The sequence below is a fragment of the Hippoglossus stenolepis genome, chromosome 1 (assembly GCF_022539355.2).
Source record: "Hippoglossus stenolepis isolate QCI-W04-F060 chromosome 1, HSTE1.2, whole genome shotgun sequence".
Taxonomy (NCBI): Eukaryota; Metazoa; Chordata; class Actinopteri; order Pleuronectiformes; family Pleuronectidae; genus Hippoglossus; species Hippoglossus stenolepis.
In genome coordinates, this window is record NC_061483.1 from 1,583,030 (window position 1) to 1,594,717 (window position 11,688).

General features: G+C 43.0%; 2 protein-coding genes across 2 annotated transcripts; one reads left to right on the forward strand and one right to left on the reverse strand.

Annotated features, from left to right (window-relative positions):
* The first annotated feature begins 1,585 nt into the window (after window positions 1-1,585).
* On the forward strand, window positions 1,586-2,892 carry LOC118101529 (agouti related neuropeptide). Its single transcript, XM_035147447.1, has 4 exons — window positions 1,586-1,668; window positions 1,856-2,019; window positions 2,418-2,515; window positions 2,654-2,892. The coding sequence occupies exons 2-4, from the start codon at window positions 1,893-1,895 to the stop codon at window positions 2,843-2,845; spliced, it is 417 nt and encodes a 138-aa protein (XP_035003338.1). The 5' UTR covers window positions 1,586-1,668; window positions 1,856-1,892; the 3' UTR covers window positions 2,846-2,892.
* A 341-nt stretch (window positions 2,893-3,233) lies between these two features.
* Window positions 3,234-10,191, reverse strand: LOC118101767 (transmembrane protease serine 9). Its single transcript, XM_035147782.2, has 14 exons — window positions 10,096-10,191; window positions 9,614-9,717; window positions 9,411-9,490; window positions 9,177-9,258; window positions 8,921-9,101; window positions 8,667-8,800; window positions 8,357-8,515; window positions 5,140-5,209; window positions 4,403-4,506; window positions 4,242-4,321; window positions 4,026-4,104; window positions 3,756-3,936; window positions 3,539-3,672; window positions 3,234-3,459 (listed from the first exon to the last, which is right to left on the reverse strand). Exons 1-14 carry the CDS (start codon window positions 10,145-10,147, stop codon window positions 3,298-3,300), a joined length of 1,602 nt encoding a protein of 533 aa, XP_035003673.2. The 5' UTR covers window positions 10,148-10,191; the 3' UTR covers window positions 3,234-3,297.
* Window positions 10,192-11,688: the final 1,497 nt, after the last annotated feature.

The following is an 11,688-nucleotide window of genomic DNA, read 5'->3' on the forward strand; positions in this document are numbered from 1 at the left end:
GGAAGTCCAGTCCAAGTCGGTAAAACCACCAGGGGGCACTAGAGGTTATAACTGCACATGTACCCTGTCTGTCTGTCCGACTTCGTTAAGAACACAAAGACGATCACTGACTGTAAATAAAGATGGACGACCTTCTCCCACTGTCCATTTTCAAACCAGCTTCATGAAAGTGATCCCAGTTCAGCTTGTTGTTTCAGGCTTTTCACAATAAGAGTTGATGCTCCACACTGACCTCCAATGTTCACCTGCAATACCATCTTATACTGTTACTACGGTAACACAGGACAGACATACCTCGGGCGGAAACAGGAAGTGTGTGGGATTTGTTGTTGCTGTTGCTGTTATCGTTTAAAACCCGTAAATGAAGAGAGGTTTCTTGCTGATGACCTGTAATCAGTCGTGTGTTCTGAGCGCAGCGGTGACGTCAGAGTTCAGAGAATCAGCGCCATGTTTCCAGACTGAGGACGAAGAGTTGAATGAAACAGCACTTTGATGTTAATAAAAGTCACATGAACGAAGCAGCTGAAGCGTCTGAGCCAATGTTCTCTAATAAACAGAGAGAGAGAGAGAGAGAGAGAGAGAGAGAGAGAGAGAGAGAGAGGGAGAGAGGAGAGAGAGAGAGAGAGAGAGAGAGAGAGAGAGAGAGAGAGAGAGAGAGAGAGAGAGAGAGAGAGACAGAGAGAGAGAGAGAGAGAGAGAGACTGAACGCAAAGGTAAAAACATCTGTAGAGGAAAAACAAGAACATTCTGTGACAGTGACATAGATGTGATCATCATCATCATCATCATCATCATCATTTTTATCAATAACACAATTCAAAACGGATTTTATTTTTCAGTTTAACTTTGTATTTCCTTTTTCTCCGTGTGTGTGTGTGGGGGTCAGATCTAAGACTTTTATATAAATATCACATGAGAACAAATCATCAACCTTTAGAAAAATCACAAGACTAATGACTCTGATGAGGACTCATCAACTCCTGCTTGGTCCCTTCGTCCTCTGACGTTGTTGTTGGTCCATTCGTTGACCTGTTGTCGCTTGATGCTGTTGTTAGTTAGTTCACCCTCTAATGCCGTCCTCGGTCAGTATGTCCTCTGATGCCGTCATTCGTCCATTCAGTGGCCTGTTGGACCTCTGACGCCATCGTTGTCTTTTTGTTCCGTTGCGTTGTCGTTAGTCCGTTGGTTCATCTTCTGACAATGTCATTGGTTTCTTTTATTGTTGCTGTTTTGTCGTTTTGAGGCTCATTAGTTTTTAAGGTTTGGAGTGTGAATGGTAAATCTTCTGTGTTTATGTAGATCTTTTCTTGACGACCACTCAGTGCTCTTTACGTTACATTTTATTCACCCAGTCACACACACATTCATACAGTGCATCTATGTGCAGCACTTCCTCTATGAGGGGGGGAATCTGGGTTCTAGTATCTTGCGGAAGTCTGGGATCAAACCGCCGCCCTTCTGGTTAGAAGGAGATCCCTTAGCCACATCCTCACCCTATGAATGAATAAATTTATGAATGAATGATGCAGAGATGAAGGCCATGCCCCCTCACCCTCCTCACCTCACCCCTCCCCTTCTCAGCTGGTCATGTTACCTCCTCCCTCTCAGAGGGTCTTTAAATGGCCTGTCGCCTGCTCAGAGAGCGAGACAGCACAGTCCCAGCGACAGGTGAGTCACCTCTGCCTCTCTCTCTCTAAACTAATTTACTGCTGAAGCTTTTCAGATTATTACACAGAACTCTAAAAATAAAACACATTATTAAGTATTTTATTTTACGAAGATGAAGATTAAGAAGAAGAAAAACCTCTCATACAACTGGTCTCAAATCTGCTTTTTCTGTTTCCTCGTTTCAAAGGCTCGGAGCAGAGAAGCTTCTCTCTGACAGCAACAGAATGTTTGGCTCTGTGCTGCTCTGCTATTGGTCCTTCAGCCTGCTGCGTCTCTCCTCCTCTCTGGTTCATGGAAACATCCAGCTGGACGACGACCGACGCACCGACACCTCCTACCTGTCCGACATCGGTCAGTAACACTCGTACAATTAGAGCGCTCATCTGTCACCGGACAACAGGTTCATGTCCAGAAACCAGGTCCACAGACCAGGTCCATATCCAGAGTGTAGTCTGTGGTTCAGCTCAGATAAAGATGGTGGTTCACATTCAGTGTAAATAAAGTGTTTCTGTTAACAGATTCTTCGTTCTGCTCGTTGTTCAGGTGAGTTAATGACCTGAGTCTCATTCAGGCTCAACATCCTGTCATGACGCTGCGATGTTCCTCCTCCAGTTGTTGCTGAGTTTTAAAGAAGAGAGTCATCTGCATAGAGACGGATTATTACAAAGGATTATACAGCTGTGGTTCAAGTTAAGTTAAGTTGACGACAGGTAACATGACACATTTCCTTTCTGTCTCATCTCCTGCAGGGAGAGGCCACGCCCCTGAGCCCATACATGACCCCGCCCTCCTGCCTGTCGACTCGATGGAGGATCACTTCCTGATGGACACGGGCTCCTACGACGAGGTGGGTACGACTGATTTAAAGACACAGAACTCTCCAGCAGAGAAATGCTGAAGTTTTCTTTCTCCAAGCTCACATATTGTACATGTCACACATACATACATGTTACACGCTGACTGCAGTGAATTCCCCTGTTTCCAGGACTCATCAGCAGCCTTGCAGCTGCAGGGTCGGGCCATGCGTTCATCTCGCCGCTGCATCCCTCACCAGCAGTCGTGTCTGGGTTACCCGCTGCCCTGCTGCAACCCGTGTGACACCTGTTACTGTCGCTTCTTCAACGCCATCTGCTACTGTCGCAGAGTCGGCCACGCCTGCCCACCCCGACGCACCTGATGATGTCACGCTGTCAGATACGTGCAAACTGAGAAACAACTGAGGAAACTGATGCTCTGTCCATTACATGTATGAAATGTGCTGTTTGTGTAATAAATGACATGTTGGACAAAGTCTGTCTCCAAATGTCAGTTCAATATTTTTTGTGTCAATCATTTTAAAATATCATGAGGACCACGAGGACGACATATGAACATGGTAACAAACTTGCTGCAAACATGCTTATAACATACAAACATGCCTACAAACATCCTAATTGATCAATGAAGACAGAGATGTGTATTGAACACTGGACAGAGCCATAGTAACTGGTTACGGTCGATGCTCAGCTCAACTAACATACTGACAGCTCTATATATAGAGCGACACAGAACACAGAGACAGATGGTTTCAGAGTTTCTGTATTTTATTGATGATCAGGTTGAAACAGAAAGTGGTCTGCTCTGACATGCTTAGTTGGCAGCGATGGTCTGGTCCATCCAGGCGCGGAGCTCGGTGACACGGGCGTAAACGCCGGGCATCGTGGGAGTGCAGGTTCCACTTCCCCAGGACACGATACCGACCAAAGTCCAGGCGCCGGCCTTCTGACAGACCAGAGGACCGCCAGAGTCGCCCTGGAAACACAACACGTCATTAAATGAATGTGAACAACATGTGAACAACATCTTCATTCTGCTTTGCGTCGACACCCACCATGCAGGAGGAGGCTCCGGAGGCTCCGGCGCAGATCATCAGGTCGCTGATCTTGTTGCCCCAGAAACGACGGCAGTCGTCGTTGGTCAGCAGAGGGAGGGCGGCCTGCTGCAGCAGGGCGGGGGTGTCAGGAGCTGCAACACACAAACACATCACGCTTCAAACATCACTGATCTTCACAACAATACGTTATGAGCTGTGGCACAGGAAGTCTCACCGTTGCTGCGGGTCAGGCCCCAGCCGCTGGTCACACACTTCGTGCCTCCGGAGAAGTTGTCGCTGGTCTCGGCCGCGCACACGGGGGAAACACGCATGTTCATCTGGGCGGGGGAGGCCAGCTTGATCAGCAGGATGTCGTTGTTGATGGTGTAGCCGTTGTAGCGGGGGTGCTTGAACACCTGAGAGGAAATGAAAGTGTCCTGAGTTGCAAACACACAGGAAGTCCCGCCCCTCCCACATGAGATGAAAAGTTGCCAGCGTCAGTTACCTTGCCAACCTTCATGACCTGGATGTCCTCAGCAGAGGAAGCACGGTTGTGTTCTCCGAGGATCACACGGTGGGACGTCCTGCTCAGACCAGGAGGGCGAAGGGAGCAGTTAGTGAGTTAGTTAAGTCCGGTTTATGAACTTTAAAGTTTAAAATGTCAGTCAAACTACATTATGATGTTTTAAACTTGTTGCCATGACAACATTTAGGTGATTACCTGACGTTGCAGTGAGCAGCGGTCACAACCCAGTTCTCACTGATCAGAGAGCCGCCGCAGAAGTGGAATCCGGTGTAGTCCTGAAACACACACCTTCAGTTACACAGCTGTGAGTGTGTGTGTGTGTTTGTGTGTGTGTGTGTGTCTGTGTGTGTGCATACCTGCAGGGACACCTGCCAGGGCCAGGAGTGAGGCAACGCCTCCTCACCGTTCACGATACGAGAGTAGCCAGTGATGACGGGGTTGATTGCGGGAGAGCCGCAACCTGGTGACATCATTATGACATCATCAACAACAAGAACAACATGAATGCGAAGGTGAAATCAGACAGAAACAAGATTCAAGAGAAAACATTCTATAACTTCACAGTTTCATTTGATTTGACGTCAAACTTTATTTTCTTCTTGTTCTAAAAGACTCTTTGATCAACTGGTTCAATAAAAGTTTAAATATCAAATAAACTGGTTTAAAGTTTGAAGTGAATCTTTCAGTGTTGATTAAGTTTTCAAGTTCTCCGGATGTTAAAGTTTGAGCTGCTACACAACTTTATCCATATTTTATATTTAACTTATTTAGATTATTTTATAGAAATCACTATTTCATCATTTCAATTCTTGATGTCTCTTTTTTTTTGATTGAAATGAGATAATAAGATATATTAGGACCTAACGTTAAAGGACCAGTATACTGGATTTAGTGCCATCTAGTGGTGAATTTGTATATTACAGCCTGAATTAAATCTTGTATGTTGTCAGCTCAGAGGTTAATTATTTTAATAAATAATTCAATTATAAAAGATTTAGTGAAAAATATAACAAATCCAACAACAGTGGATTGTGCCCCATGATGGTTGTCATAGTTAGCTGCTGAGAGTAAGACTCTGGTGTTAACGACTCACCGTAGGCAGCGCCGGCGAAGGCGAGGCAGGAGAGGATCCACAGGAAGGTCATGGTTCGATCGTGCTGAGTCTGTGTGAGCGAGGAGCTTTTATACTAGCAGGGAGACTTGTGATTGGACGAGACGTGAGTGGAAGAGGACACGGTATCAGAGGACGGTGGGAGTTGGGACAGATGGAGCTGACGGAATGTTTTTCCGAAAACGGAGAAAGTTCCTCAGCTCAGTTTAATCACGACCGAGAAAAATATAAATTCCATTAAAATAATGATTCATCCGTATGTTGTTAATATTATTATTAAGTTAATTTAATCAAAACAATAAATCAAAGGAAATAAACAGTCAAAGGAAACAAAAAATAAGAACGGATTATTTTATACAGTGGAAACATTCTCTGTAATAAGTGTTTTTTTCTACATTTAATTTATCATCATTAAAAATGTTTGTGTGTCAGAAGCTCGTCTGTATCAATGACTTTTTTGTTCTGATTCAATGAAGAAAATAAAAAATTTAATAGAACCAAGTTCAACATGAGAATTTATCAATTAAACATTTATTCACTGGAGTTTCAGACAAACAACTTAAATTAAAAAACAAGTTTACTGGGTCTCTTTTTTTTAAACCATTATCTATTAATAATAAAAACAATAATAACAATAATAATAATGATAATAAAATGTTCTGTTTCTATTATAACGTCTCCACTTAATAATCTTTACATCATGTCTGCTGTGCTCTGGTCACATGATCAATGCAATAATAAAAAAAGCATGAATGAATCAATGAATGAAAACATAGTGATGATGTTTTATTGTTTGTATTGAGACACTTTTGCTTTTCGGAGATAAAAGATTTTAAAGAATAGTTAAATCAGCTCAGAGAGAAAAGCTGTGACAGCATTTCTGTGATGACGCACACACACGCACACACACACACACACACACACACACACACACACACACACACACACACACACACACACACCTCAGGTTTATCTCTGATATGTCGTGTGTGTGTCGGTGTGCGTTGAAGGTCAGTTTGTTGGAACATGTGTGAGTTTCCCAGCATGTCAACACACACCGTCTGTGTGTGTGTGTGTGTGTGTGCGTGTGTGTGTGTGTGTGTGTGTGTGTGTGTGTGTGTGTGTGTGTGTGTGTGCAACAGCATATTCATTAAAAGAATGTTTATGATCCATAAAACAGAACAAACATGAAAATCTTATATAAATTGAAATTAAACACATTATTTTATAACATATAAATCAATTCACTGTTGCGTGTCTTTGAGGATTTATTTGACTGGTGACCTAATGACATGTTAGTAATAATAAAAACTATTTTTTGTTAGATTATAAATAATTTTATGAATGTTATGTTTGACATGCTTTCTCATATAGGTTATACGGTCATGTAAATATATATTTTCTATACAGGATTTAGATACAGTCTTTAAATACAAATAATACATTTTTAATATAAAATATTCTGAGTTAAACTTCAACAGACTGATTGGTTAGTTTATTGACTGATTGATTGATTGATTGATTGATTGATTGATTGATTGATTGATTGATTGACACGCACAGTCAGGAACACACACCAAACAGGAATAGGGGTCAATATGGGGACAGAGCAGATACACACACATACTTGTTGAGAATATAAAACAAGAAACAAGAATTTGTTTGATTGTTATTTAGTTTTATTGTGTTTAGTTACAGTAAGTGATATTATAATATCAACGATTCATAAATGCATTGATCTTTAGATTTAATTGTTTATTCATTTGTCTCTTGTTGTTTTTGACAATGAACAATGTTTGTTGTTGTGTTGGAAGTCTGCAGCTTCACTGTTGTCAAGGAAACAAACACAGTGGTGATGATGTCATCAGTCATTTAATAGGGGCGAATAATTGATGAGGTCAAAAGTCAAGGCTGTTTGTAATAGCAGAGACGAACATGAAGCACTTTATTTAAAATGTTTGTCACATTTCAATAATCAAACATACAAATATTCAACAAACAGCTGCATTCATCATCTGTGGGTCACTGATATCACGACTGATATCAACGACTTTTATTCTCTTAACGGACTGGCACCGTCTTGCTTATCCGCACTTCTCTTTATGCACACTCCAGTCAGGGAACTCAACGGCTCCTTGACGAACCTCAGACAAGGCTCGTGACCAGAGGTGATCACACCCCCGACCTGTGGAACAACCGACCACTTCACATCAGATCGGCCTCGTCTTTAACACACTGTAACTCACACCTGTTCTCCCAGGCTCCTCGAGTTGAGTACGTTCCATCGCAGCTGATTTTATTTATCTTATCCTATAGCTTATATTTTATTTTATTTTTATTTTTATTGTTTTACATTAATAATTTTATTTTATTTGTATTACTTGCACTATGATGTATTACGTTTTACTGTCCCCTTGTTGTACCATTACACCTGTAAAGCACGTTGGTCAACCAAGTTGTTTTAAATGTGCTCTATAAATATAATTGACATTGACAGATGATCACAGACTCATTAACAGGAGAAGAGTCTGGGAGCTGAAGTTTCACCTCCTGTTCTCCTCTTCCAGACTCTAGAGCCACAGTCGGTCTGCAGATGTGATGTTTGATTACATCGCACAACAGAGACAAACCATTCACTTCAGCATACTTTTAAATACTTCAAAATTCACAACTAAACTTAAACTCTGAACACAGGTGAAACACATGAGAACAAGTGCAGATCACAAGGACCGGAGCACAAGAGCCAGAGTGACCACAACACCTCGATCCAGGAAATCAAAAGTCCTTCACCAGGACCAGATTGTAATTATTTTAAAGAATTATTTCCTGATAATAAGGATTTCAATAATCCAGTCTAGAGGTAACGAATGCATCTTGTGTCTCATCGTCCTTTTGAGACAGGATGTTTCTACAAGCTGATGTTTGGATGAGATGATGACGTCAGAGATCTACGGAAGAAACAGTCTGAAAATAAACCAGGTTCTTCAGTTGGTTCTAATGTTTCTGTGTCTGTGTCATTTTATCAAGTTCATTCAGTTTCTGTTGAAAAGACACAAATTCAAAGGACGACAAACACAGTCATTGAGGTTCATTGTTTTTATTATCCTTCATAAACCACACTCTGACGTGGGACCGAGGTCCGGGGGCACAGGGTTCCTCTGTTCCCCCACAAGGTGGCGGCTCAGCTCCTGAGTGTTTAGTTAGCGGCCAGGATCTGGTCGACCCAACTGCGGAGCTCGGTGACGCGAGCGTAGACGGCGGGAGTGGAGGTGGAGCAACGGCTGCTTCCCCAGGACACAATACCGACCAGAGACCAGGCGTTATCCTTCTGACACACCAGAGGACCGCCGGAGTCGCCCTGCAACGCAACAAACAGGTCAACAACAAACATCAACAACAAAAAACAACTTCTGACACACAGCAGGACCAAGAGAGGACAAACTAAACATCACAGGAATCAGACTGGAGAGGGTGAGACAGGTGGGTCAGGTATGTGGGCGGGGCCTCACCATGCAGGAAGTGGCTCCGGCTCCTCCAGCACAGATCATGACGCCGGAGATGTTGCTGCCCCAGTGTTTCTTGCACTGCTCATTGGACATCAGGGGCAGCGACGCCTGCTGGAGCATGTTGGGAGTGCTGGGAGCTGTGGACACAGGAAACACTCAGAAATCCTCTGCACCTTTCAAAGTAAAAGTCTCTGAAGTGGAGTCAATGCACTGAAGTCATTAGAAAGTTCAGTCAGTGCAGCTGACGTCTGTCTCACCGTTGTAGCGGGTCAGACCCCAGCCGGAGGTGACGCAGGCCATGCCAGGGGAGAAGACATCAGCGGACCCGGCCAGGCAGACGGGGGACACGTTGCTGCCCAGGCTGGCGGGGGTGGACAGCTTGATGAGGGCGATGTCATTGTTGATGGTCTGGGGGTTCCAGCCGGGGTGGGTGAACACCTGGGAGGGGAGGTGGGTGTTAGTGGAGGAAGGTGGTGTGTTCTAAAAGCTGATTGGCTGAGGGTTGGTTCTCACCTTGGCGGGCTTCAGCATCTGGACGGCCTCATTGGAGCCGTATCCCTTGTTATGTTCTCCAGCGACCACACGGTGGTAGGTCCTGACAGGAAACAGGAAACACGACTTTAAAGGGTCACTTCACACAAAACTGCATCATTTATGATTTTTAAACAACACATTTAATGACCATCAGATGTAAAAGGGTTCTTAACATTGTTGTGTGTTGTTGTGTTGTCTGTGTGTTGCTCTGACCTGACGTTACAGTGAGCGGCGGTCACCACCCAGTTCTCGTTGATCAGAGATCCTCCACAGAAGTGGAAGCCATTGGATTGCTGTGAGAAAAAAAACATACTCATCTGAACTGGAGAAGAAGAAGAGGAAGAGGAGGAGGAGGAGGAAGAGAGGGAGGAGGAAGATGAGGAGGAAGAGGAGATAGTTGAGGTCAGCTGACTCACCTGCAGTGACACCTGCCAGGGCCAGGAGTGAGGCACCGCCTCCTCACCGTTAACGATGCGGGCGTAGCCTGACACCTGGGGGGCGATGGCGGGGGTTCCGCAGCCTGAGAGGACGACAGTGTTAGGGTCAGGACGACAGGTAGGACAGGTAGGACAGGTAGGACAGACGTTAAAGGACTACTCTGCTGTTCTGCCACTGGAGAAAACCTGCTCCAACATAGAATGTGACCTTGACTCTAAGAAACAAGTTCGAGTGAATGAACCAGCAGGTGGCAGCAGAGGCACAGTGATACTGAACTATAAAATACAAACTGATCAATAATCATCATTTTAATGTGATTGATCCAGAGACAAACTAATGCTCCTGCTCAGTTTGTTAAACTAAGAATCACTGACACATGAATGAAGTTAAAATGGAAAATAAAGTTTGAACGATTAATAAAGATTTTGTCAATACAATTTAAAATCGAAAGGACTCTGACCATAGGCGGCGCTGACGAAGGCGAAGCACGAGACGATCCAGAGAAAGGCCATGGTGATGAAGGTAGAGTGATGTCGTGCTCGTTCGGGTTTTATCCCCTAACCCTGCTGGGCCACAGCCAATCAGAGCGCTCGGTGGTCCGCAGCTGTTTATCAGAGCTGAGGCGACAGGTCATTCTCACGGGTCACACGCCCTCATCTGCTGCTCTGTGATTGGCTGAAACATCTGAAAACATGTTGATGACTGGACACAGAAACCAGTCATCAGAACAGTGAATTCATTTTAACTCATCACATTATTGTTATTATTATTATTATTATTATTATTATTATGAATGATGTTTCAGACTGGTTGAATTTCTGTCACGAAATAAAACAGGAGAAGAATAAAAGTGAAGTTAAACGATTCAATGACAGAAACATGAGTTAATGAAATGTGGATTTAGTTTATTGATCTCTGGTTATTTTCATCCTGTAGATTGAAGATTTCACAGAAATGTTTCTTTGACGTTTCATCATTTGTAAAGTTTTCACACAGTTTTCTTCAGTTTCATCATAGTAGTTTTACCACAATTAATTTTCTAACTAAATTAAACTTATTTTCAGTTCAAACTTGTGTGTCGTCCTCCAGCCTTTAGTTGTGACATTCTGCTACTTCCTGTTTGATTTTAGAAACGTGTCGTTTCAAGTTGTAGGTTAACTTGAATAATTCTCTGAGTTCCAACATTGTTGAAAACATTTTGGATAATGTTAGTTCACAAGTCAACAAAATATAAAACAAAGGTCTAGTTAATGAAGAGTTGTTACATATTATATCTTTAAATTTAAACCGACTTGAGTGTATCCCTCAGTCGAGAGCCCACACACGAGGGTCTCATTCTATGGTAGCAAACAGGAATGCACACACACACACACACACACACACACACACACACACACACACACACACACACACACACTAAAAGCTAAACAAAATTGGAGAAAATTTGGATCATCAGCAGCTGAGGAGCTGCCACGTTCCGTCAGAGGTTAATGATTGGTCAGTTAATGTCAGCAGAGAGTAATGACTGGTGTGTGTGTGTGTGTGTGTGTGTGTGTGTGTGTGTGTGTGTGTGTGTGGTGTGTGTGTGTGTGTGTGTGTGTGTGTGCGTTTATTTCATTTGAACCTTTATTAAAACTCTCTGAGCTGACGTTTAACACACACATGAATAAACACAAAATAAACCATGAAGGAAAATCCAACCAGTCGTCTCCATGACAACTGCACTTTACAGTCATTTAACAGGAACATGATTATATAACGGAAACATAAACATGAGGTATCATGTTTATTTATAAGGAAAACAATAAAATCCATCAATGAAAAACTTCACAAAAAAAAGCTGATTCGTTTTTTGTGACTTGTTCGACAGAAAATAAGTTTTTTATATTTTCTGCAGGTTTTTAAAGAGGAAACAGACACTTTAACACACACACACACACACACACACACACACACACACACACACACACACACACACACTCTCTGCTGACATTAACTGACCAATCATTAACCTCTGAGGAAACGTGGCAGCTCCTCTGCATTTTCCCTGATA

Coding starts and splice junctions, on each gene's coding strand:
- LOC118101529 (XM_035147447.1), top strand. CDS start 1,893: ATGTTTGGCTCTGTGCTGCTCTGCTATTGGTCCTTCAGCCTGCTGCGT. Junction 2,020..2,417: donor CTCCTACCTGTCCGACATCG/GTCAGTAACACT, acceptor CATCTCCTGCAG/GGAGAGGCCACGCCCCTGAG. Junction 2,516..2,653: donor ACACGGGCTCCTACGACGAG/GTGGGTACGACT, acceptor CCCTGTTTCCAG/GACTCATCAGCAGCCTTGCA.
- LOC118101767 (XM_035147782.2), bottom strand. CDS start 10,147: ATGGCCTTTCTCTGGATCGTCTCGTGCTTCGCCTTCGTCAGCGCCGCC. Junction 8,516..8,666: donor CCGGAGCCACTTCCTGCATG/GTGAGGCCCCGC, acceptor GTTGCGTTGCAG/GGCGACTCCGGCGGTCCTCT. Junction 4,105..4,241: donor GCTGCTCACTGCAACGTCAG/GTAATCACCTAA, acceptor TGGTCTGAGCAG/GACGTCCCACCGTGTGATCC.